Source organism: Mobula hypostoma, chromosome 12 (assembly GCF_963921235.1).
Source record: "Mobula hypostoma chromosome 12, sMobHyp1.1, whole genome shotgun sequence".
Taxonomy (NCBI): domain Eukaryota; kingdom Metazoa; phylum Chordata; class Chondrichthyes; order Myliobatiformes; family Myliobatidae; genus Mobula; species Mobula hypostoma.
The window spans coordinates 113,826,286-113,853,888 of record NC_086108.1 but is presented as its reverse complement, the minus strand read 5'-3'; the positions used below and the strand labels follow the sequence as shown (position 1 = coordinate 113,853,888).

The window sequence follows — 27,603 nt, the reverse complement described above, 5'->3', positions numbered from 1 at the left end:
AAAGGTGTAATAATAACAGTTGTAGTGGTGGGAGATATTAATTTCCCAAATATCGATTGGCATCTCCCTAGAGCAAGGGGTTTAGATGGGGTGGAGTTTGTTAGGTGTGTTCCGGAAGGTTTCTTGACATAATATGTAGATAAATCTACAAGAGGAGAGACTGTACTTGATTTGGTATTGGGAAATGAACCTGGTCAGGTGTCAGATCTCTCAGTAGGAGAGTATTTTGGAGATGGTGATCATAATTCTGTCTCCTTTACAATAGCATTGGAGAGAGATAGGAACAGATAAGTTAGAAAAGCATTTCATTGGAGTAAGGAGACTTATGAGGCCATCAGGCAGGAACTTGGAAGCTTAAATTGGGAATGGATGTTCTCAGGGAAAGGTGCGGAAGAAACGTGGCTAATGTTCAGGGGATATTTGTGTGGAGTTCTGTATAGGTACTTTCCAATGAGACAGCGAAGTTATGGGAGGGTGCAGGAACCATGGTGTACAAAGGGCTGTAATAAATCTAGTCAAGAAGAAAAGAAAAGCTTACAAAAGGTTCAGAGAGCTAGGTAATGTTAGAGATCTAGAAGATTATAAGGCTTACAGGAAGGAGCTTAAAAAAGAAATTATGAGAGCCAGAGGGGGCCATGAGAAGGCCTTGGCGGGCAGGATTAAGGAAAACCCCAAGGCATTCTACAAGTATGTGAAGAGCAAGAGGATAAGACGTGAGAGAATGTGACTTATCAAATGTGACAGTGGGAAAGTGTGAATGGAACCGGAGGAAATAGCAGGGGTTCTTCACTTCAGTATTCACTATGGAAAAGGACCTTGGTGATTGTAGTGATGACTTGCAGCAGACTGAAAAGCTTGAGTGTGTAGATATTAAGAAAGAGGATGTGGTGGAGCTATTGGAAAGCATCAAGTTGGATAAGTCACTGGGACCGGATGAGATGTACCCGAGGCTACTGTGGGAGGTGAGGGAGGAGATTGCTGAGCTTCTGGCATCATCAGTGGGGATGGGAGAGGTTCCAGAGGATTGGAGGGTTGTGGATGTTGTTCCCTTATTCAAGAAAGAGAGTAGAGATAGCTCAGGAAATTATAGAACTTAATGACATTTATGAGACTGGAATAATACCAGAAGAGATGAAAAAATCAGAATTTGTCACTCTTCCTAAGAAACCTGGAGCAATAGAATGTGAATTACATAGGACCATAAGTTTAATGAGTCATATCACCAAGATACTTCGAAGAATTTTGATGACAAGAGCTAAAAGTAAGATACAAGCTGAAATAGGTAAAGAACAATGTGTTTTTGTTAAAGATAAAGGTACAAGAAACGCAATATTGATGTTAAGGATACTATCAGAACGAGCTATTCAAGTGCAAAAAGATTTGTTTTATCGACTACACAGAAGCATTTGATAAAGTGAAGCACAATAAGTTATTTGAAATATTACAGGAGACTCTAGATCTAGATTCGAAAGACCTCCGCCTAATCAGAAATCTGTACTGGGAACAAACTGCCTCTGTAAGAATGGATGGAGAAGTGAGTCAGTTTATGAAAATCAAGAGAGGCGTTAGACAAGGGTGTGTTTTCTCCCCTGATTTATTTAATGTGTCCAGTGAAACAATATTACAAAAAGTAAGAGTCATCTTGGGAATCAAAGTTGGCGGTGAAAACGTGAATAACTTCAGATATGCAGATGACACTGCGTTATTTGCAAGTACGGAGGAAGAGCTACAAAACTTAATTGATATAACTGTTGAAGAAAATGAAAAAGTGGGTCTATCTATCAATTGCAAAAAGACAGACTGTATGGTGATATCCAAAAAGAAGGAGAATCCTATCTGCAGGCTGAGAATAAACGGGGAAGACATAAAACAAGTACAGAACTTTTGCTACTTAGGAAGCTGGGTGGCATCAGATGGCAGGTGCGACATGGACTTCAAAAGAAGCATAGGGATGGCAAAAGACACCTTTACGAGAATGAAGAGTATACTAACCAATACTAAACTAGGCATGACAGCCCGCCTCAGAGTACTGAAATATTACATTTATCCAGTTATGTTATATGGCTCAGAATGTTGGACAATATCCAGTAACATGAAGAAACGAATTGTAGTAGCAGAGATGTGGTTTTTGAGGAGGATGCAAAGAATATCATGGATGAAGCGAATATCTAATGAGGATGTCATGAACAGAGCAAACACAAAAAGAGAAATAATGTATGAGATCATGAAAAGGCAACGTAACTTCATTAGACATGTGAATAAGAAAGAGGAGTTAGAATGCACGGTAATTATGGGAAAGATTGAAGGGAAGAAGGCAAGACAAAGACAAATGATGATGGAGACAGCAGCCAGAGAACTGGAAATGAATACCAATGATTGATCCACTTGACCCAAAACACGAGTATGTGGGCCATGGCAGTCAAAGCTCAAATTGGGCATGGCAACTGATGATGATGATGATGAGTCTTACTTCAGTGGTTGGTAAGTTGATGGTAGAGGTCCTGAGAAGCAGGTTTTATGAATATTTGGAGAGATATAGTATGATTAGGAATAGTCAGCTTGGCTTTGTCAAGGGCAGGTTGTGCCTTACAAGCCTGATTGAAGTTTTTGAGGATATGACTAAACACATTGATGAAGGAAGAGCAGTAGATGTAGTGTATATAGATTTCAGCAAGGCATTTAATAAGGTACCCCATGCAAGGCTTATTGAGAAAGTAAGGAGGCATGGGATCCAAAGGGACATTGCTTTGTGGATCCAGAACTGGCTTGCCCACAGAAGCTGAGAGTGGTTGTAGATGGGTCATATTCTGCATGGAGGTTGGTTACCAGTAGTGTGCCTCAGGGATCTGTTCTGGGACCCCTCTTTGTGATTTTTATAAATGACCTAGATGAGGAAGTGGAGGGATGGATTTGTAAGTTTGTTGATGACACAAAGGTTGGGGGTGTTGTGGATAGTGTTGAGGGCTGTCAGAGGTTACAGCGGGACATTGATAGGATGTAAAACTGGGCTGAGAAGTATCAGATGGAGTTCAACCCAGATAAGTGAAGTGGTTCATTTTGGTAGGTCAAATATGATGGCAGAATATAGTATTAATGGTAAGATTCTTGGGAGTGTGGAGGATCAGAGGGATCTTGGAGTCCGAGTCCATAGAACGCTCAACGCAGCTGCACAGATTGACGCTGTGGTTAAGAAGGTATACAGTGTATTGGCCTTCATCAATCGTGGAATTGAATTTAGGAGCCGAGAGGTGATGTTGCAGCTATATAGGACTCCAGTCAGACCCCACTTGGACTACTGTGCTCAGTTCTGGTCGCTTCACTACGGGAAGGATGTGGAAACCATAGAAAGGGTGCGGAGGAGATTTACAAGAATGTTGCCTGGATTAGGGAGCATGCCTTATGAAAACAGGTTGAGTGAACTCGGCCTTTTCTCCTTGGAGCGACAGAGGATGAGAGGTGACCTGTTAGAGGTGAACAAGATGATGAGAGGCATTGATAGTGTGGATATTCAGAGGCTTTTTCCCAGGGCTGAAATGGCTGCTACAAGAGTGCACAGGTTTAAGGTGCTTGAGAGTAGGTACAGAGGAGATGTCAGGGGTAAGTTTTTTACGCAGAGAGTGGTGAGTGCGTGGAATGGGCTGCCGGCAATGGTGGTGGAGGCAGATTTGGATAGGTACATGGAGCTTAGAAAAATAGAGAGCTATGGGGAAGTCTAGTAATTTCTAAGGTAGGGACATGTTTGGCACAACCTTGTGGGCCGATGGGCCTGTATTGTACTGTAGGTTTTCTATGTTTTCTATGTTCTGTATCCTCCGCACTGATGATCAACACTGGCGCACCTCAGGGGTGTGTGCTTAGCCCACTGCTTTACTTTCTATATACACATGACTGTGTGTCTAGGCATAGCTCAAATACCATCTATAAATTGGCTGATGATACAATCATTGTTTGTAGAATCTCAGGTGGTGATGAGAGGGCGTACAGGAGTGAGATATGCCAACTGGTGGAGTGGTGCTGCAGCAACCACCTGGCATTCAACATCAGTAAAATGTAAGAGCTCATTGTGGACTTCAGGAAGGGTAAGACGAAGGAACACATACCAATCATCATAGAGGGATCAGAAGTGGAGAGAGTGATCAGCTTCAAGTTCCTGGGTGTCAAGATCTCTGAGGATCTAACCTGGTCCCAACATAGCCAGGTGAGACAACGGCTATAATTCATTAGGAGTTTGAAGAGATTTGGCATGTCAACAATACACTCAAAAACTTCTATAAATGTACCCTGGAGAGTATTCTGACAGGCTGCATTACCGTCTAGAATGGAGAGTGGCGGGGGAGGGAGGGGTGTGGGGGTGGTGGTGCTACTGCACAGGACCAAAAGAAGCTGATGATGGCTGTAAATCTAGTTAGCTCCATCTTGGGTACCCAGGACATTTTCAGGGAATGGTATCTCAGAAAGGCAGCGTCCATTATTAAGGACCTTCAGCTGCCAGGGCATCCCCTTTTCTCGCTGTTACCATCAGGAAGGAGGTACAGAAGCCTGAGGGCACACACTGAGCGATTCAGGAACAGCTTCTTCCCTTCTGCCATCCGATTCATAAATGGATATTGAACCCTTGGACACCACCTCACTTTTTTTAAATATACGGTATTTTTGTTTTTCGCACATTTAAAAAGATCTATTCAATATGCATATACTGTAATTGATTTATTAATTATTATTATGTTTTTTCTCTTCTATATTATGTATTGCATTGAACTGTTGCTGCTAAGTTAACAAATTTCATGTCACATGCTGGTAATAATAAACCTGATTCTGATCATTGTCTTGCTGGAAAACAAATCTCTCAAGTCGCAGTTGTCTTTCAGACTGCATGAGGTTATCCTCCAGGATTTCCTTGTACTTTGCTGTATTCGTTTTCCTTTCTACCTTCACAAGTCTTCCAGGGCCTGTTGCAGTGAAGCATCCGCACAGCATGATGCAGCTTCACGGTAGGGATGGTGTGTTTTTGATGATGTGCAGTGTTTAGCGTTTAGTCTGATGGCCAAAAAGCTCAATTTTGGTTTCATCAGACTATAGAACCTTCTTCCAGCTGACTTCAGAGTCTCCCACATGCCTTCTGGAAAACTCTGGCTAAGATTTCATGTGAATTTTTTTCCAGTATCTTTCTCTTTGCCACTCTCTTATAAAGTTGTGACTGGTGAAGCTACTGGGCAATATTTGTTGAATGTGTGGTCTCTCCCATCTCAGCCACTGAAGCCTGTAACTCCTCCAGAGTTGTCATAGGTCTCCTGGTGGCCTCCCTCACTAGTTCTCTTCTTGCACAGTCACTCAGTTTTTCAGGATGGTCTACTCTACGTATATTTTCAGCTGTACCATATTCTTTCCATTTCTTGATCATTGACTTAACTGTACCCCAAAGGATATTCAGTGCCTTAGAAATTTTCTTGTATCCATCTCCTGACTTGTGCTTTTCAATAACGTTTTCATGGAGTTGCTAGGAGTGTTCTTTTGTGTAGTTTCTGCTAGGATACTGACACACCAACAGTTGGACCTTCCAAATGCACGCGTTTTTTTTAACTGCAATGAGTAAAATTTGAGTGCACCTTGAGTGCACTTAAGTTTATATGTATCTAGGACACCTTAACTGATTATGTGACTTACAAAACCAATTGGCTGCATCAGTGATGATTTGGTGTGTCATATAAAAGAGTGAATACTTGTGCAGTCAGTTATTTTGTGTTTTATATTTGTAATTAATTTAGATCATTTTGTAGAGATCTGTATTCACTTTGACAAGAAAGTTTTTTTTCTGTTGATTAGTGTCAAAAAAGCCAAATCCGCTGTGATTCAATGTTGTAAAACAAAACGTGTTAACTTCCAAGGGGGTGAATACTGTTTATAGGCACTGTGCATGCTTTTGTAGACATCACTGAATCATGGCTGAAAGTGAGTTCAATTTTCCAATGATACACGTTGTATTGAAAGGGCAGGCAGGAAAGCAAAGGGGGTGGAGTTACTCTGTTGATAAAATGGAAATTCAATCATTAGAAAGAATGGAAGGGGTTTAATCATTGTGGATAGAGCTGAGGAACTGCAAGGTTACAAAGACCCCAGTGGGAGTTTCAGACAAACCCCCAAGCAGTAGAAAGGGTGTGCTCTACAAATTACAATGGGAAATAGAAAATGCATGCCAAAGGGGCAGTGTTACAATAGTCATGGGGGAATTCAGTATGCAAGTAGAATGAGAAAATCAGGTTCATGCTGGATTCCAAGAGGGGGAATTTCTAGAAAGTTTACAAGGAGGAATTTTAGAAACGCTCATGGTTGAGCCCACTAGGGGATCAGCTCTTCTGGACTGGGTGTTGTGCAGTGCACTGGAATTGGTTGAGAGATTCAAGTAATAGAACCCTTAGGGGCAAGTGATCTTATGATCGAATTTACTCTGAAATTTAAGGAGAAGCTAAAGTCAGAAGTAGCAGTACTGCAGTGGAGTAAAGGGAATTACAGAGGCATGAGAGAGGAGTTGGCCAGAATTGATTGGAAAAGAACACTGGCAGGGAAGATGGCAGAGCAGCAGTAGTTGGAATTTATGGAAGCAATTTGAAAGGCACTGGATATATACATCCCAAAGGGGAAGAACGATTCTAAAGGCAAGATGAGGCACTGATTGTGTGGATAGCCAGAGGTTTTTTCCCAGGGCTGAAATGGCTAACACAAGGGGGCATAGTTTTAAGATGTTTGGAAGTAGGTACAGAGGGGATGCCTGGGGTACGTTTTCCCAAACACAGTGGTGGGTGTGTGAAATGCACTGCCAGAGATGGTAGTGGAGGTGGATACAATAGGGTCTTTTAAAAGACTCTGAGATAGGTACCATGGAGCTTAGAAAAATAGAGGGCTATGCGGTAGAGTAGTTCTTGACAGTATTTAGAGTGGGTTACATGGTTGGCACAACACTGTGGGCTGAAGGGCCTGTAATGTGCTGTAGATTTCTATGTTCTATGTACCAAAAGTGTGTTCCGATACATAAAGTGTAAAAGGACAGTGAGAATGGATATCTGACCACAGTATGGTGTAAGTTGCAGGTGTCAGGGGTCCTGAAGTAGGTGGTTCTTGGGGAAACTGAAAGGTCTGAAGGTCAATAAGTCATCTGAACCAAATTGTGTATTCCCCAGGGTTCTAAAAGAGGTGGCTAAAGAGATTGTGGAAGCGTTAGTAATCATCTTTCAAGAATCACTAGATTCTGGAATGTTTCTGGAAGATTGGAACATTACAAATGTCTCTCCACTTTTCAAGAAGGGGGAGAGGCAGAAGAAAGGAAATTACAGGCCAGTTAGTCTAACCTCAATGGTTGGAAAGATGTTGGAGTCGATTGTTAAGGATATGGTTTTGGGATACTTGGAGGCACATAAGCCATAGTCAGCATGGAATGGAAAATCAATGGAAAATCTTGCAGGACAACTCTGTTGGAATTCTTTGAAGAAATTTTCTATGTTTTCTCTGTTTCTATGTAAATAACAAGCAGGATAGACAAAGGAGAACTGGTTGATGTATACTTGGATTTTCAGGAAGCTTTTAACAAGGTGCCACATGAGGTTGTTTAGCAAGTTACGAGGCCATGGTATTACAGGAAAGATTCCAGCATAGACAAAGCAGTGGCTGATTGGTAGGAGGAAAAGAGTAGGAACAAAGGGAGCCTTTTCTGGTTGGCTGTTGGTGGCTAGTGCTGTTCCACAGGGGTCTGTGTTGGGACCGATTCTTTTGACGTTATATAGAATGTCAATGATTTGGTTGATGGATTTGTTGCAAAGTTTGTTACAATGATAGGTGGAAGGACAGGTAGTTTTGAGGAAGCAGAGAGGCTACATAAGGACTTGGACAGATTAGGAGAATGGGCAAATAAATGGCAGGTGGTGCCAGGAAGTGTATGGTCATGCACTATGGCAGAAGAAATTAAGGGTTGACTATTTTTTTAAATGGAGAGAAAGTACAAAAAAGCTGAGGCACAATGGGATTTGGAAGTCGAGTCGTGTGGGATTCTCTGAAGGTTAATTTGCAGGTTGAGTCTATGGTGAGGAAGGTAAGTGTGAAATTAGCATTCATTTCAAGAAGACTAAAATATAAAAGTAAGGATGTAATGTTGAGACTTTATAAAGCCCTGGTGAAACTTCACTTGGAATATTGTGAGCAGTTTTGGTCCCCTCATCTTAGAAAGGATGTGCTGAAACTAGAGAGGGTTCAAAGGAGGTTTACAAAATTAAAATTCCAGGATTGAATGGCTTGTTATGTGAAAAGCTTTGATGGCTCTGCCCAGTATTCTCTAGAACTCAGAAGAATGAGTGGTGACCTAATTGAAACCTATCAAATGATGAAAGGCCTTGATCGAGTGTATGTGGAAAGGCCTTGATCGAGAAGATGTGGTGGGAGTGTCTAAGACCAGAGAGTACGGCCTCAGAAAAGAGAGGCGTCCTTTTACAACGGAGATGAGGAGGAATTTCTTTGGCCAGAGAGTGGTGAATCTGGGAAGTGGTTGCCACAGGCAGCTATAGAGGCCAAGGATTTATTTATATATATATTTAAGGCAGATGTTGATAAATTTTGATTGGTCAGGGTATGAAAGGTACGGGGGGGGGCAGGGAAGATAGGAAATTGGGGCTGAGGAAAAATGTACTGGCCATAATGAAATGGTGGAGCAGACTTAATGGTCCAAATATCCTAGTTATGCTCCTATATCTTATGGTGTTATATTGTAAAGGGAAAAGAATTAACTCTAACATTAGTGGTGTTCAAGAGGGTCTTAGGCTCTTAGATGGGCACATGAATGTGCAAGAGTGGAAGAATATGGACATTATATAGGCAGAAGGAGTTCATTTAGTTGGACATTTGATTGTGAATTTAATTTCTTTACTAATATTAGTGGTCTGTGAACTAATATGAGAGAGCAGAATTTTATGGTGATTGGAGGAAAGTACAGGGGAGATGTCGGAGGTATGTTTTTTACACAGAGAATGATAGGTGTGTACAGTGCAGTGCCAGGGTTCGTGATAGAGGTGTACACATTGGGCTTATTTAAGATGCTCTTAAATTGATACACAGATGATAGAAAATGGAGGGCTTTGTAGGAGGAAATGGTTAAATTAATCTTAGAGTAGGTTAAAAGTTTGGCACAACATCATGGACCAAAGTGCCTGTACTGTGTTGTACTGTTCTAAAGGGTTGTTCCTGTGCTGTATCATGTTATATGTATTTAAGTTTTGTGCAGTCTTTGTTTAAAATCTGGATTGCCTGCCTACAGATGTGGTAGAGGCACTTAGCATTGTGACCTTCAGGAGGGAAATGGGCAAATATATACTTGAGAATAATCTGCTTGACAGTGGAGAAAGAATTATTGGGGAGAACCTGTGGGTTATTCTGGTAGGGGACTGGTGTGAGCATGAGGGGAGGCTTAAACCTAGAATTGTAGATTACAGAAGTGACTTTTAGCCCATCTGGTTCATACTAACTGTGATGTCTACCTGTGCTAATCAATTTGCCTGCATTAGGCTTGTATCCCTCTATGCCTTCCTCAGCTGAGAATCCATACACAGTAGTAGCCTCTTTCAATGTTGTAACCATTCTATGGTTCATTGATAGACCACTTATGTTATATTGATTTATTAAGCTTTAATCATTTTTGACTATTAATAAAGTGATAAATTACTTCTTTTTTTCAAAATCTTATTACCTTGAATTATTATTTCATTGCCCTGGGTCACATTGCATTTTGTCTGTGTTACAGGTCATTACCAAACTGCAGATTTTATCTCCTCTTGAAATTATAATGCCAAGTACTACTTGTGATAAAGGAAGTGGGACCAAACTCTTCACTCTTGTCACAGAGAACTTCAAAGTAAGCACTGTGGAGACCTTCTCAACAGTAATTTAGTTCTACATTTTGGCATTTGGGCAACATGATTATCAGTTTAATAATTGTGTTGCAATCATGTTATCATGGTTTTTTAAGATTTTGGAGCTCCTTCAGTTCTTATACTGTACATGGCTCTAACCTTGCATTCCATTGCTGACCATCCTTTTAGATACCTTATTGAGCTCTGAAATTTCCTCCTTTCATCTTTCAATGCCTTTCCCTTCCTTTACAAGAGACTTAAAACCTATGGACTTTAATATTATGGAACATTAATGTTGTTGGTTTTCATATTACAGTGAAAAGTAACATCAATATACGGTGGACATATAATACCTCTTTAATGTAATAAATGTGCATTGGTACTTGAACAGAATTGTAACCAGATTTTTTTTTCATAGTGCCCCTGAAAAGGAGCTGTAAGGTCTGTAAGGTTTAAAGAGTGTCTAAAACAGAGGTTTCCAACCTTTTTTATGCCATGGACTCCTTCCATTAACCCACGTTGGGAACCCCTGGTCTCAAAGGAGGAGGGAAAATTGGTCAGATTTGGGTGGAATTTCGATAGCCTGGGCCTTAAAATTTGGGCCAAAGTCTAGTGATGGAGCAGTTAAGATGCGGGAATGGCTGTGAGAATTGGTGATACCAAAATTTCAAAGAGCTGTGGGTGCCGCGGTAGCATAGCAATTAGCACTATTGCAGCTTGGGGTTTCAGAGTTGAGCATTCAATCCTGGTGGTCTCTGTATAGCCTCATCGTGGAATGCGTGAGTTTTCTCCAGGTGTTCCTGTTTCCTCCCATAATCCAAAGATATACAGGGTGGGTAGCTTAATTTGTTATGGTAGATTGTCACAAGATTGGGCTAGGGTTCAATCTGGGCTGTTGGACGGTGCGGCCCAAAGAGCTGTAAGAGCCTATTCCACATTATATCTCTAAATAAAATCATCTTGGCTATGTTGTTAGAAGATGGCTCTAGGAGGAAAATTAAACATCTGGTAATCTATGACTAAGGTCATTTGGATGCATTGGAATTAACACACAGATCTCAATGCTGATTATACATTTATTTATATCATGTCTGTATGGAACATTAAATATATTTGTTATTCTAAGCTTAATGGAAACTTTATGGGGATTCACATGGGGTTGCGCAAATAATGAAATTAGTCAATTTTTTCCAACTGTAGTAGAATGTTTTCTTTCTCTTTCCCACAGAATGTCGTTCTCAGTACTGTTCAGAGGAAGTACTTTAATGAAACAAAAGGGTTGGAGTACATTGAACAGCTCTGCACACCTGAGTTCAGCACTGTGCTCATGGAAGTTCAGATGAAGTATGGAATGAAGTTCCGCGTTTAAATCTTTTGAACCTTGATGTTAATTTCTGAAATGCGAAGTGTTATTGTTGGATATTTTTAAACAAGAAAATTACCATCTCAGGTTGTTCTAAAATGATAAGAGCCATAGATCAAGTGGACAGCCGGAGAGTTTTTCCAGGGTAGTAATACAAGGGCATCATTTCAAGTTGATTGGAGGAAAGTGTGGAGGAGGGGATGTCAGAGGTAAGTTTTTTGCGCAGGTGGTGATGTGTGCTACCTGACAGGAGTGGTGGTAGAGGCAGATCCATTAGGGACATTTAGAAACTCTTGGATCGGTATGACAGAAAAACCCTTAGATAGGCATGGATGATAGAAAGATGGTGGGTTATGTAGGAGGAAAGGGTTAAATTGATCTTAGAGTAGATTATTAGGTTGGCACAGTATTGTGGGCCGAAGGGCCTGCACTGTGCTGTTATGTTCTATGTTCCAAACTGTTATATAGCATTTAACAATGTAGGAATTCAAACTGCATATAGCAGGCTACACAAGGAGCAATGGAACAGCGGTTAGAAAATAAATTGTGATATTAATGGGGGTTGAGGGATGGAGGAAGAGTTAAACATAGAAAACATACAGCGCAATACAGGCCCTTCGGCCCACAAAGCTGTGCCGAACATGTCCCTACCTTAGAACTACTTAGGCTTTACCCATAGCCCTCTATTTTTCTAAGCTCCATGTAGCCAACTAGGAGCCTCTTAAAAGACCCTATCATTTCTGCCTCCACCACCGCTGTTGGCAGCCCATTCAACGCACTCACCAATCTCGGCAAAAAAAAAACAACTTACCTCTAACATTTCCTCTGTACCTACTTCCAAGCACCTTAAAACTATGCCCTCTCGTGCTAGCCATTTCAGCCCTGGGGAAAAGCCTCTGACTATCCACACGATCAATGCTTCTCATTATCTTGTACATTATCTTAACTATGAATACTGGGGTGAGATATTTATAACAACACACATCAAAGTTGCTGGTGAACGCAGCAGGCCAGGCAGCATCTCCAGGAAGAGGCACAGTCGACGTTTCCGGTCGAGACCCTTCGTCAGGACTAACTGAAGGAAGAGCTAGTAAGAGATTTGAAAGTGGAAGGGGGAGGGGGAGATCCAAAATGATAGGAGAAGACAGGAGGGGGAGGGATGGAGCCAAGAGCTGGACAGGTGATTGGCAAAAGGGATATGAGAGGATCATGGGACAGGAGGCCCAGGGAGAAAGAAAAGGGGGAGAGGGGGAAAAACCCAGAGGATGGGCAAGGGGTATAGTCAGAGGGACAGAGGGAGAAAAAGGAGAGAGAGAGAGAGAGAGAAAGAATGTGTGTATATAAATAAATAATGGATGGGGTACAGGGGGAGGTGGGGCATTAGCAGAAGTTAGAGAAGTGAATGTTCATGCCATCAGGTTGGAGGCTACCCAGACGGAATATAAGGTGTTGTTCCTCCAACCTGAGTGTGGCTTTATCTTTACAGTAGAGGAGGCCGTGGATAGACATATCAGAATGGGAATGGGACATGGAATTAAAATGTGTGGCCACTGGGAGATCCTGCTTTCTCTGGCGGACAGAGCGTAGGTGTTCAGCAAAACGATCTCCCAGTCTGCGTCGGGTCTTCCCAATATATAGAAGGCCACATCGGGACCACCGGACGCAGTATATCACCCCAGCTGACTCACAGGTGAAGTGTTGCCTCACCTGGAAGGACTGTCTGGGGCCCTGAATGGTGGTAAGGGAGGAAGTGTAAGGGCATGTGTAGCACTTGTTCCGCTTACAAGGATAAGTGCCAGGAGGGAGATCGGTGGGGAGTGATGGGGGGGACGAATAGGCAAGGGAGTTGCGTAGGGAGCGATCCCTGCAGAAAGCAGAGAAGGGGGTGAGAGAAAGATGTGCTTAGTGGTGGGATCCCGTTGGAGGTGGCAGGAGCAACGGAGAATAATATGTTGGAACCCTGGTCCTCACCTACCACCCCACCAGCCTCTGGGTCCAACATATTATTCTCCGTAACTTCCGCCACCTCCAACGGGATCCCACCACTAAGCACATCTTTCCCTCCCCACTCTCTGCTTTCCGCAGGGATCGCTCCCTACGCAACTCCCTTGTCCATTCACCCCCCCCCCCATCCCTCCCCACTGATCTCCCTCCTGGCACTTATCCTTGTAAGTGGAACAAGTGCTAAACATACCTTACACTTCCTCCCTCACCACCATTCAGGGCCCCAGACAGTCCTTACAGATGAGGCGACACTTCACCTGTGAGCCAGCTGGGGTGATGTACTGCGTCCGGTGCTCCCGATGTGGCCTTCTATATATTGGCGAGACCCAATGTAGACTGGGAGATCGTTTTGCTGAACACCTACGCTCCATCCGCCAGAGAAAGCAGGATCTCCCAGTGGCCACACATTTTAATTCCATGTCCCATTCCCATTCTGACATGTCTATCCACGGCCTCCTCTACTGTAAAGATGAAGCCACACTCAGGTTGGAGGAACAACACCTTATATTCCGTCTGGGTAGCCTCCAACCTGATGACATGAACATTAACTTCTCAAACTTCTGCTAATGCCCCACCTCCCCCTCGTACCCCATCCATTATTTATTTATATACACACATTCTTTCTCTCACTCTCCTTTTTGAGTTGGATGATCAGCCATGGTCATAATAAATGGTGGTGCAGGCTCGAAGGGCCGAATGGCCTACTCCTGCACCTATTTTCTATGTTTCTCCCTCTGTCCCTCTAACTATACCCCTTGCCCATCCTCTGGGTTTTTCCCCCTCTCCCCCTTTCTTTCTCCCTGGGCCTCCTGTCCCATGATCCTCTCATATCCCTTTTGCCAATCACCTGTCCAGCTCTTGGCTCCATCCCTCCCCTTCCTGTCTTATCCTATCATTTTGGATCTTCCCCTCCCCCTTCCACTTCCAAATCTCTTACTAGCTGTTCCTTCAGTTAGTCCTGACAAAGGGTCTCGGCCCGAAACGTCGACTGTACCTCTCGCTGCCTGGCCTGCTGCGTTCACCAGCAACTTTGATGTGTGTTGCTTGAGTTTCCAGCATCTGCAGAATTCCTCGTGTTTGAGATATTTATAAGTATATTTTTGTTTGTCTTTCTCCTGCTTTATATCTCCAAGGCACTGGAACACTTGGAATTTCACCAAAGTTAACGGTAAATACATAAAAACAATGCTGAGAGAACTCAGTGGGTCAAACAACATCTGCAGAGACAAAAGATGGAAGTTCATATTTTCCATTGAGGTCTTTTATCAGAACTGATGGGAAAGAGGAAAGATTGCTGTAGAGCAGCATAGGGATAGGGTTTGGGGTAGGCCATGGGATAGGGGCTGATGAAGGGGTGATGAACAAATGGAACCAGGTGAGTGGAGGAGATGGCGGATGGAGGGCAGAGAGAGAGAAACTAAGGGAGAAGAAAACCTGATGGACAGATGACTGTGTGTGGAGGAGAGCACTGGTGTGTGGGTTACCTGAAATTGGAAAATTTAGTGTTTAGACCATTGGGCAGTAAGCTGCACAAGGGAAATATGAGATATTGTTCTTACAATTTGCATTTGACCCCTCCGTAGCAGTGGAGTTGCTAAAGAACAGACCAGGCAGTGGGGGGAATCAGCAAGGATACTTAAAATAATGTGCAACCTGAAGCTTGAGTTGGCTGTTGTGGCAGAGAATAGAGGCTCATTAAAATAGTTGTCCAGAATATGTATAATTTCACCACTGGAAAGGAAGTCATATCATGAACATTAAATACAGTAAACCAGGTTGGAAGAAGTGCAGATCAGAATCAAAGTTCAAAATAAGTTTAATATCGAAGTACATATATGTCAGAATTACAATCAGATTTAATGTCACTAGAATTTATCGTGACATTTGTTTTGCGGTAGTACATTACAATATATGATTTTAAAAATCTGTAAATTATAATAAGTATGTAAAAATAAATATGTAGTGCAAAAAGAAAGCAAAAAATTTGAGGGTCGTGTCATCAGTTCATTATCCATTCCGGGGAAGATGCTATTCCTAAAGCGCTGAGTGTGTTTTCAGGTTTCTGTATGTCCTCCCTGACGGTAGCAATGAGAAGAGGGCATATCCTGGATGAGGAATGTCACCATATACTCCCCTGAGATTCACTTTCTGAGAATCAGAATTGGCTTGTTGCACTGACATATGTAATGAAATTTGTTACTTTGTGGCAGCAGTGCAGTGTAAGACATTAAAAATTACTGTTAAGTTACAATAAACAAGTAGATAGACGAAAACGTAGAATCAGCAAGTAATAGCGAAATCACAAAAAGCGCAAATCTGCAGATGCTGGAAATCCAAGCAACACACACAAACTGTGAGAGGAACTCAGCAGGTCAGGCAGCATCTATGGAAAATAGTACAGTCAATGTTTTGGGCTGAAATGCTTCATCAGGACTGGAAAAAAGATGAGTCAGAGTAAGAAAGTGGGGATTGGGAGGTGATGGGTGAAACTGAGGAGGAGGAGAGAGGTGAAGTAAAGAGCTGGGAAATTAATTGGTGAAAGAGATACAGAGCTGGAGAAGGGGAAATCTGATAGAGGAATTGAATTGACTATTTCTTACATTCTTCACATACATGAGTAAAAATCTTTATGTTACGTCTCCATCTGAATGTGCAATGTGCAGATTAGTAATTTGTAGTAGTATAGCAATTAGAATAGTATTTGTAATAATTCAGTAAGAGTACAGCAGAACAGTCAATATAGCTCAGAAATACTCAATATAGCTCAGCATGAATTAATCAGTCTGATGGCCTGGTGGAAGAAGCTGTCCAGGAGCCTGTTAGTCCTGGCTTCAATGCTGCAGTACCATTTCCCAGATGGTAGCAGCTGGAACAGTTTGTGGTTGGGGTGGCTTGGATCCCCAGTGATCCTTCGGGCCATTTTTAGGCAACTGTCTTTGTAGATGTCCTGAATAGTAGGAACTTCACATCCACAGATTTGCTGGGCTATCCGCACCACTCTCTGCAGAGATCTGCGATTGAGGAAATTACAGTGATGCAGCCAGTCAGGATGCTCTCAATTGTGCCCCTGTAGAAAGTTCTTAGGATCTGGGGACTCATGCTGAACTTCTTCAACCATCTGAGGTGAAAGAGGGCTGTTGTGCTTTTTTCACCACACAGCCGGTATGTACTGACCAAGTGAGGTCCTTGGTGATATGTATACATAACACATAGAATAGTACAGCACAGTACAGGCCCTTCGGCCCACAATCTTGTGCCAACCCTTAAACACTGCCTCCCATACAAGCCCCACCTTAAATTCCTCCAGAGACCTGTCTAGTAATCTCTTAAATTTCGCTAGTGTATCTGCCTCCACCACTGACTCAGGCAGTGCATTCCATGCACCAACCACTCTCTGAGTAAAAAAAAAACCTTACTCTAATATCCTCCTTGAACTTCCCACCCCTTACTTTAAAGCCATGTCCTCTTGTGTTGAGCAGTGGTGCCCTGGGGAAGAGGTGCTGGTTGTCCACTCTATCTATTCCTCTTAATAGTTTGTAACTTTTAATGTTACGCAGTGTACTGCTACAGAAACAACAATTTTCATGACATATATCAGTGATAAAAAACCTGGTTTTGATTCTGAATTTGCTCAACACAATTCATTCTTCCCTCTCAGATTTAGGACTGCTAACTTCACAACTTTTCGGTTCATTTGGTAGATAGTTTTCTGTACAGTTAAGTCCCAGATATTTTGTTTCTCTCTAAGCAAAGTTATTAACTTGCACAAGGCACACAAGGAATGTAGAAACCTCAGTGTCCAAGGTCAAATCTAACTAACAGCAGGCTCTGTTAAATATTTGGGAGCTTCAAATTAAGGGAAATGTGGATGTAGGTCAAAATCTACATTTGGTGGCCACTTTGTTAGGTACACCTGTAAACTGCTCATTAATGCAAATATCTAATCAGCCAATCATGTGGCAGCAACTCAATGCATAAAAACATGCAGACTTGGTCAAGAAGTTCAGTTGTTGTTCATACCAAATATGAAAAAGGGGAAAATCTAGTTGATTTTGGCCCTGGAATAATTGTTGATTTAGAACATAGAACATAGAATAGTACAGCATATTACAGGCCCTTCGGCCCACAATGTTGTGCTGACCCTCAAACCCTGCCTCCCATATAACCCTCCACCTTAAATTCCTCCATATACCTGTCTAGTAGTCTCTTAAACTTCACAAGTGTATCTGCCTCCACCACTGACTCAGGCAGTGCATTCCATGCACCAACCACTCTCTGAGTAAAAACCCTTCTTCTAATATCCCCCTTGAACTTCCCACCCCTTACCTTAAAGTCATGTCCTCTTGTATTGAGCAGTGGTGCCCTGGGGAAGAGGCGCTGGCAATCCACTCTATCTGTTCCTCTTAATATCTTGTATACCTCTATCATGTCTCTTCTCATCTTCCTTCTCTTCAAAGAGTAAAGCCCTAGCTCCCTTAATCTCTGATCGTAATGCATACTTTCTAAACCAGGTAGCATCCTGGTAAATTTCCTCTGTACCCTTTCCAATGCTTCCACATCCTTCCTATAGTGAGGCGACCAGAAATGGACACAGTACTCCAATTGTGGCCTATCCAGAGTTTTATAGAGCTGCATCATTACATCGCGACTCTTAAGTTCTATCCCTCAACTTATGAAAGCTAACACCCCATAAGCTTTCTTATCTACCCTATCCACCTGTGAGGCAACTTTCTGTGATCTGTGGACATGTACCCCCAGATCCCTGTGCTCCTCCACACTACCAAGTATCCTGCCATTTACTTTGTACTCTGCCTTGGAGTTTGTCCTTCCAAAGTGTACCACCTCACACTTCTCTGGGTTGAACTCCATCTGCCGCTTTTCAACCCACTTCTGCATCCTGTCAATGTTTCTCTGCAATCTTCGACAATCCCCAACACTATCTACAACACTACCAACCTTTGTGTCGTCTGCAAACTTGCCAACCCACCCTTCTACCCCCACATCCAGGTCGTTTATAAAAATCACGAAGAGTAGAGATCCCAGAACAGATCCTTGTGGGACATCACTAGTCACAACCCTCCAACCTGAATGTACTCCCTCCACTATGACCCTCTGCCTTCTGCAGGCAAGCCAATTCTGAATCCACCTGGCCAAACATCCATGCCTTCTGACTTTCTGAATAAGCCTACCATGCGGAACCTTGACAAATGCCTTACTAAAATCCATGTTGATCGCATCCACTGCACTACCCTCATCTATATGCCTGGTCACCTCCTCAAAGAACTCTATCAGGCTTGTTAGACACGATCTGCCCTTCACAAAGCCATGCTGACTGTCCCTGATCAGACCATGATTCTCTAAATGCCCATAGATCCTATCTCTAAGAATCTTTTCCAACAGCTTTCCCACCACAGACGTAAGGCTCACTGGTCTATAATTATCCGGCCTATCCCTACTACCTTTTTTGAACAAGGGGACAACATTCGCCTCCCTCCAATCCTCCGGTACCATTCCCGTGGACAACGAGTACATAAAAGTCCTAGCCAGAGGCTCAGCAATCTCTTTCCTCGCCTCGTGGAGCAGCCTGGGGAATATTCCGTCAGGCCCCGGGGACTTATCCGTCCTAATGTATTTTAACAACTCCAACACCTCCTCTCCCTTAATATCTACATGCTCCAGAACATCAATCTCACTGATATTGTCCTCACCATCAAATTCCCTCTCATTTGTGAATACCAAAGAAAAGTATTCATTGAGGACCTCGCTCACTTCCACAGCGTCCAGGCACATCTTCCCACCTTTATCTCTAATTGGTCCTACCTTCACTCCTGTCATCCTTTTGTTCTTCACATAATTGAAGAATGCCTTGGGGTTTTCCTTTACCCTACTCGCCAAGGCCTTCTCATGCCCCCTTCTTGCTCTTCTCAGCCCCTTCTTAATCTCCTTTCTTGCTACTCTATATTCCTCAATAGACCCATTTGATCCTTGCTTCCTAAACGTTATGTATGCTGCCTTCTTCCACCTGACTAGATTTTCCACCTCACTAATCACCCATGGTTCCTTCACCCTACCATTCTTTATTTTCCTCACCGGGTCAAATTTATCCCTAACATCCTGCAAGAGATCCCTAAACATCGACCACATGTCTATAGTACATTTCCCTGCAAAAGCATTATCCCAGTTCACACCCGCAAGTTCTAACCTTATAGCCTCATAATTTGCCCTTCCCCGATTAAAAATTGTCCTGCCCTCTCTGATTCCATCCTTTTCCATGATAATGCTAAAGGCCAGGGAGCAGTGGTCACTGTCCCCCAGATGTTCACCCACTGAGAGATCTGTGACCTGACCTGGTCACAGATACTGAGATACTGAGGAACTTGAAGCTGTTCACCCTCTCAACCCCAGATCCATTGATGTCAATAGGAGTTGGCCTGTTCCCATTCCAACTGTAGTCCAAAACCAGCTTCTTTGTTTCTGCAACATTGAGGGAGAGGTTGTTCTCTTGAAACACTGTATCAGGGTGATGACTTCTTCTCTTTGGCTGCTTCATTATTATCTCGGATTAGGCCTATCAATGTAGTATCATCTGCAAATTTAATTAGCAGATTGGAGCTGTGGTGGCGACACAGTCATGGGTGTACAGAGAGTAAAGGAGGGGGTTTAGGATACAGCCTTGGGGAGCTCCTGTGTTGAGGGGCAGAGGTGAGGGAGCCCAGTCTTACTACCTGCCAGGAGGTCCAAGATCCAGCTACACAAGGCAGGGTGAAGGCCAAGGTCTCTGAGCTTCTCGTCAAGCCTGGAGGGCATTGTGGTGTTGAATGCTGAAATGTAGTCCAAGATCAGCACTCTCACATAAGCGTCCCTCTTCTCCAGATGTGCAAGGACGGTATGCAGAGCTGTAGCTATTGAATCTTCTGTTGATTAGTTGTGTTGGTATGCGAATTGTAGGGGGTCCAGTGTGGATGGTAGCATACTGCAAATGTAGTCCTTGAACAGTCTCTCAAAGCATTTGCTTATTATCGAGGTGAATGCAACAGGACGTCAGTTGTTCAGACATGTTACTTTGGTCTTTTTTGGTACAATGCTGGATATTTTGAAGCAGGAGGGCACTCTACACTGGGAGAGGGAGAGATTAAAAATATCTGCAAACACACCAGCCAGCTGTGCGGGGTACATTCTGAGTACTCGCCCTGGGATGCCATCTGGTTCTACAGCCTTGCAGCTGTCCATTCGTTGGAAACACCTGCGTACTTCAGCCTCAGAGATTACCAAGGTGCAGGTCACATCGACAGCTCTCCACGGGGGTTCTGCGTTGGCAACATCGAACTAGCATAAAAAAGATCTAGCATCTGGGAGAGAGGCAGCGATGTTGGCAGCACCAGTGCAATTAGAACATAGAACTTTACAGCACATTAAAGGCCCTTCGGCCCATAATGTTGTGCCTACCATGTAACCTACTCTAGAGACTGCCAGAACTGAACACAGTACAGGTGTCCCCCACTTTTCGAACGTTCACTTTACGAAACCTCGCTGTTACAGAAGACCTACTTTAGTTACCTGTTTTTGCTAACAGAAGGTGTTTTCACTGTTACGAAAAAAGGCAGCACGCGCCCCGAGCAGCCAAGCTCCTCCCCCGGAACTGCATTCTAGCCGGCATTGCTTAAACACGTGCCTGTGAGCAGCCGTTTGCAGGATGAGTTCTAAGGTATCAGAAAAGCCTAAAAGAGCTCGTAAGGGCGTTACACTTAGCGTAAAGCTAGACATAATTAAGAGTTTTGATCTTGCTGAACGAAGTAAGGACAAAGTTTGGCTTGTGGAAGTTGATGAAGACGATGTTGAAGAGGTTTTGGCATCCCATGACCAAGAACTGATAGATGAAGAGCTGATGCAATTGGAAGAGGAAAGGATAACAATCGAAACCGAATGCAGTAGCGAACGGACTGAAAGTGAAGTCGTCCAGGAACTGAACGTGAAGCAACTGCGTGAGATTTTCGCTGCAATGATTGCAGAAAAGTATGACTTTAATTTTGGAAGGGTACGTCGGTTTAGGGTATATTTGCAGGATGGTTTGAGTGCTTACAAAGAACTGTATGATAGAAAAATGCACGAGGCTAAGCAGTCAAGCATACTGTTGTTTTTCAAGCCTTCCACATCAGACGACGAACCTTGACCTTCAACATTGAGGCAGGCAGACATAGAAGAAGATGATTTCCCTGCCCTGATGGAAACAGACGATGATGAGATGGCACCCCAGTGTCCCACCACCCCAACCCCTGGGCCGCAGACCGATACATTGCCGCAGAAAATGCAGCGGTAGCGGAGACGCACCCAGCACATCTTTAAGGAAAAAGCTGAAATAAACAAGCTATTTAATTAGGTGCCGCCCGGCACGTAAATGTCGGGGTAGATCAGAGGCGACGCAATCGTGACTCGCCTCTGATCTGGGCCGACGTTTACATGCCGGGCGGCACCTAATTAATTACCTTGTAATTTCGGCTTTTTTCTTAAAGATGTGTTGGGTGCATCCCGGCTACTGCTGTACCGCTGCATGCTTCGCGGATCGGTATCGGTCGACGGCCCGGAAGTTGGGACTGCTGCACCACCCCAACTTCCGATGACTCAGCCTAACACACAGCTGTGCTCGTCAATTTGATCGACTTTACTTCTAACTTCCACCCAGCCCTCAAATTCACTTGGTCTATCTCGGACACTTCTCTCCCCTTTCTCAATCTCTCAGTCTCCATCTCTGGAGACAGACTGTCCACTGACATCTTCTACAAGCCCACTGACTCTCATAACTACCTCAACTGTACCTCTTCCCACCCTGTCACATGCAAAAATGCCATTCCCTATTCCCAGTTCCTCCGTCTCTGTCGCATCTGCTCCCAGGATGAGGCTTTCCATTCCAGGACATCTCAAATGTCCTTCTTTAAGGATCGTGGTTTCCCTTCTGCGGTCATCAATGATGCCCTCACCCGCATCTCCTTCATTTCCCGCACTTCGGCCCTCAACCCATCCTCCCGCCACCACAACAGGGACAGAGTTCCCATTGTCCTCACCTACCACCCCACCAGCATCCGGATCCAGCACATTATCCTCCGCAACTTCCGCCACCTTCAACAGGACCCCACTGCTAAGCATATCTTTCCCTCTCCACCCCTCTCTGCTTTCCGCAGGGATCAGTCCCTCCATGACTTCCTAATCCACACGTCCCTCCCCACAGATCTCCCACCCGTCACTTATCCCTGTAAGCACAAGTGCTACACCTGTCCCTACACCTCCTCTCTTGCCACCATTCAGGGCCCCAAACAGTCCTTCCAAGTGACGCAACACTTCATTTGTGAGTCTGTTCGGGTCACCTATTGCATCCGGTGCTCCTGGTGCGGCCTCCTCTACATTGGTGAAACCCAACGCAGATTGGGGGACCACTTTGTCGAGCACCTCTGCTCTGTCCGTCACAACAGACAGGATCTCCCGGATGCCACCCACTTCAACTCTGCTTCCGATTCCCATTCGGAGATATCTATACATGGCCTTCTCTACTGCCACGATGAGGCTAAACTCAGGTTGGAGAAGCAACAGCTCATATACCGTCTGGGTAGTCTCCAGCCCCTTGGTATGAACATTGAATTCTCCAAATTCCGGTAATTCCCTCCCCCTCCCTTCGCCTATATTTATCTCTCTCTGCCCCCTTCCCCAGCTGCCTATCACCTCCCTCATGGTTCTGCCTCCTTTTACTACCTGTTGTGTTTTCCCCTATTCCTTCTTTCACCTGGAACCTACCAGCCTTCTCCTTCCCACCCTCCCCCCACCTTCTTTATAGGGCCTCTACCCCTTCCCTCTTCAGTCCTGACAAAGGGTTCCAGCCCGAAACATTGACTGATCTTTTCCACGGATACTGCCCAACCTGCTGAGTTCCTCCAGCATGTTGTGAGTGTTGCTTTGACCCCAGCATCTGCAGAGTATTTTGTGTTTACACCATCATCAGTGTGCTCGGTGCTGTCTTCCCAATTCCAGTAGGTGATACTACACTGTACATACATTATTTCTACTTTATATAGGCTGTGTATTTTTATGCATTATTTGGTATGATTTGGCAGCTTCATAGCTTAACGGTTACTGGAGAGAGTGTTTCTGCCGAGAGCGCTTGCGGGAGATTTTTGCTACAGAGAACAGTGCGGCAATGATTGTAGAAACTGTGTATTTATCATATCATTCCTGCTTTTACTATATGTTACTGTTATTTTAGGGTTTATGTGTTGTTTGGCATGATTTGGTAGGTTATATTTGGGTCTGCGAACGATCACAAATTTTTCCCATATAAATAAATGGTAATTGCTTCTTCAGTTTACAATATTCTGGCTTACGAACCGTTTCATAGGAACGCTTTACTTTCGGATGGCGGAGGAAACCTGTACTGCAAATGGGGTCTGACCAACTTCTTATGTAGCCGTAACATTACCTCACGGCTCTTGAACTCAATCCCATGGTTGATGAATGTCAACACACCGTATGCCTTCTTAACAACACTGTCAACCTGTGCAGCAGCTTTGAGTGTCCTATGGACGTGGACCGCAAGATCTCTCAGATCCTCCACACTGAGGAGAGCTCAGACTTCCTAAGCAGTGGGCGGAGGAGTGCTTTGTAAGATTTCAGAAGGGAGAGTAGCAGTGGTTGAGTATGCTATCTCCCCATGTGTTCATCTGGATGTGTTGATCAAACTTCGGAGAGACTTCAGTCAGCAATGCTTGATTAAAGTCTCCGGTGACAATGAAAGCAGTCTCCTGGATGCTGATGGTCTTGTAAAGTTCCTTGAGAGCCAGGTCGGTATCAGCCTGCAGGGGAATATACACAGCTGAGATGAAAACAGCTGTAAACATTAAGCCTCCAGAAAGGTCTACACAGCAGCACAAGGTACTCCAGATCCGGGGAATGAAAGGATTTGAGGGCATGGTGAAGGAGAGAGCATTACGGGAAGATTGAGAAATCGATGTTCATGCCATCAGGTTGGAGGTTACCCAGATGAAATATAAGGTGTTGCTCCTCCAACCCAAGTGTTGCCTCATCACAACTGTAGGAGAGGCCATGGAATGATATGTTGGAATGGGAAGTGGAATTAAAATGTGTGGCCGCTGGGAGATCCCACTTCTTCTGGTGGATGGAGCTTAGGTGCTTGGCGAAGCCCTCTCCCAATCTGTATATTGGATCACCAGTATACAGGAGGTCACACCTGTATCAAGATTAAGAGCATGTGAAGTGTCATGGATGTAGATAGGAAGGGATTGAATCGGTGGGGGGGGGGAGGGATAAAATTGAGTTGAGGTACGTAGATATAAATTCAGTGGGACAGTAACAAGCATAAACAATGGGCCTGGTAATGCCCCTCCTTCATTATTCCCCATTCCCATTTCCGTCTCATCTTTGCCGGTGAATGCAGCAGGCCAGGCAACATCCCCAGGAAGAGGCACAGTCGACATTTCAGGCCGAGACCCTTCATCAGGACTAACTGGGACTAACAGTTAGTTCTGACGAAGGGTCTCGGCCTGAAGCGTCAACTGTGCCTCTTCCTGGGGATGCTTGCTGGCCTGCTGCGTTCACCGGCAACTTTGATGTGTGTTGCTTGGATTTCCAGCATCTGCAGAATTCCTCGTGTTTCCGTCTCATCTTATCTCCTTACCTGCCTATCACCTCCCTCCCTGTGGTGCTCCTCCCCCTTTTCTTTTTTCATGGCCTTCTGTCCTCTCCTATCAGATTCCCCCTTCTCCAGCCCTGTATATCTTTCTCCAATCAACTTCCCACCTCTTACTTCGCCCTCAGCCCCCTCCCCCACCGGTTTCATCTTTCATCTTGTAGTTCTTCCTCCCATCTCCCCACTTCCTTATTCTAACTCCTGATCTTTTCTTTCCAGTCCTCATGAAGGGTCTCGGCCCAAAATGTTCACTGTACTTATTTCATAGGTGCTGCTTGGCTTGCTGAGTTCCTCCAGCATTTTGTATGTGTTACAAAGAATATTGAAGTAGTGTTCAGGGAGTTCTGGACCGTTGAGAAATCTAACTGCAGAGAGGAAGAAGCTGTTCCTAAAATGTAGAGTATGAGTTCGTCAGGCTTCTCCCTGATGGTGGTATCTCTGGATGACAACGGTCCTTAACGATGGATGTTGCCTTCCTGAGGCATCAACATTTGAAGATGTCTTTGTTGGTAGGTAGCTCGTTTCTGTAATCGAGCTTTCTGAGTATATAATCCTCTGCAACCACTTTCAGTCTTGTCATTTGGAGCATCAATACCAGACCGTAATGTAACCAGCCAGAATACTCTTCACATTACATCTGTAGAAATTTGCTAGGTTCTTTGGTGACATACCAAATCTCCTCAAATTCCTAATGAATTAGAGCTGCTGGCATGCCTTCATCATGATTGCATCAGTGCTGGGCCCAGGAATGATCCTCTGAGACTTTGATACACCAGGAACTTGAAGCTGCTTACCCTTTCCAAGTTTATTGTAGTCTACCCTGTTTATATCCCTCATTCATAGGTTTCAATAGATACATTTAATGTCAGAGAAATATATACAATATACATCCAGAAATTCTTTTTCTTAGCAAACATCCACAATATCAGAGGAGTACCCCAAAGAATGAATGACAGTTAAACGTGAGTACCCCAAAGACACTCCCAGTTCCCCCTCTCTCACACAAGCAGCAGCAAGGCAATTCCCCCCTCCCTTCCATGCCAACAAAAAAGTGTCAGCGCCCCCCAGCGAGCACTCAAGTGTGCAGTAAAGCATCATTAAAGACACAGACTTGCAGTAAAAGTCTATTTGTTCACTCGGTAATTCGACATACCATAGGCTCTCTCTCCCTAATAAGGGAGAAAAAGGTGTCGCTGTTTCACAGCAAGAGGGAGATTTAACAAAGAAATTGCTGATTTATGATGTTAAAAATCTGTTGCATTGCTTTTTCCGAGCTCTGTGCCCAGAGAGACGGCCCCGGGGCTCAGGTCTCTGGACACATGGCCCACGCAGCTAACCCGCTGCTCCCAGTGTTCTGTGTTCTCCCCCGATGCTTCAGTCAGCGGCACGGGCTTTGAACCAGCCCGTCTCCAGAGCCACGAAAATCTGGCATCCCGAAGGGGCGCTAGTCTTCCAGGCCGCGTCCTTGGGATATCAAAAAGCTGCTGGTCGTGAGGCCCTGAGAGCGGATCCCATTCCTGCAAAGGACTGAAGTCAGAGTGTAACTGCAGGTCAGGGTCTTCAAAAGAACCTTGAAAAGGGAAAAAAGAGATATCAAAGATAGAATTAAAGCTGTTTCTGAAGATGCAAGCAAAGGAGTCGTTGTTTAGCGCCATCATCACTTCACTCCACCCCCATTATTTTATATACCTCAATTAGGAGACCTTTTAAAATCCTCCAATCCAGGGAAAATAGACCTAGCATCTCTAGTTTCTCCTCAGAATTGAAACACTCCATCCCACACAAAGTACTGGTGAATCTCTTGCACACCATCTCCAGCACCAGCACATCTTACTAATGGTATGCTTATCAGAACTACATAAAGTACTTGGCTAAGGTTTTATAAAATTGGGGTGTAGTGTAATCTCCCTAGTCTTGTAATTAATGCTCTGACCAACAAAGGCCTGTACACCATATTCTTAATTATGTTATCTACCTGTGGTGCCAACTACATGGACATTTGGGCTTGCTCATAAGGCCCTGCTATTCACAGGGTATGTCATAGCCTCAGTAGTACTTCCAAAATGCATTATTTACGTCAATAGCAAGAAGGGTTAGGTCCTGAAGAGAGAATATAGGAAGCTAGGTAGAATGCTGAAAAGCGGGAACTCAAGGGTAGTAATATCTTGGATTGCTGCCTGTAGGAGCCACATATCTATGTTTTTTCTGTATTGTATTGTCTGTTGTGTGTTTATATGGGTAATTTGTCATGTGGGTTGGCACATGGTATAGTTGTGTATTCATGCATTGTCTTAGTTGGTTAGTCTAGTTGAGAAGGATTGAGCTGGGATTGATTTTTTTTGTTGACTGCTAGTGGAACACTTAATTAATTATATTTAATTATGCTAATTTGAACACTAGTTATCTTGTTACATTGCTAGTTTAGTTTCAATAGTTTTTTATCACTACAGGATTGTTCATCTTTGCTGGTTTCATAATAAAGGATTCAACGTACTTTTTTCAACTTGGAGCTCCCATACTCAGTCTGTCAGTGGTTTTGGTTTCTTTTCAAGTAACAAGAAAATGGTTATACCAAACGAACACCAGTCTTTGGCAAAAGATTGCCTTGAACCTTTTGGTGAAGCAGGAGCAGCTTGTAGGATCTGTGTCCTTTTGTTCGT

General features: G+C 43.9%; 1 protein-coding gene across 1 annotated transcript in view; it reads left to right on the top strand.

Annotated features, from left to right (window-relative positions):
- msh4 (mutS homolog 4) overlaps positions 1-27,603 on the top strand; it is a 256,979-nt gene that overhangs the window by 48,975 nt on the left and 180,401 nt on the right. Inside the window, exons 4-5 of the mRNA XM_063063470.1 lie at positions 9,779-9,889; positions 11,116-11,231. Coding sequence (XP_062919540.1) covers positions 9,779-9,889; positions 11,116-11,231 — 227 coding nt within the window. The remainder of the gene's footprint in view (positions 1-9,778; positions 9,890-11,115; positions 11,232-27,603) is intronic.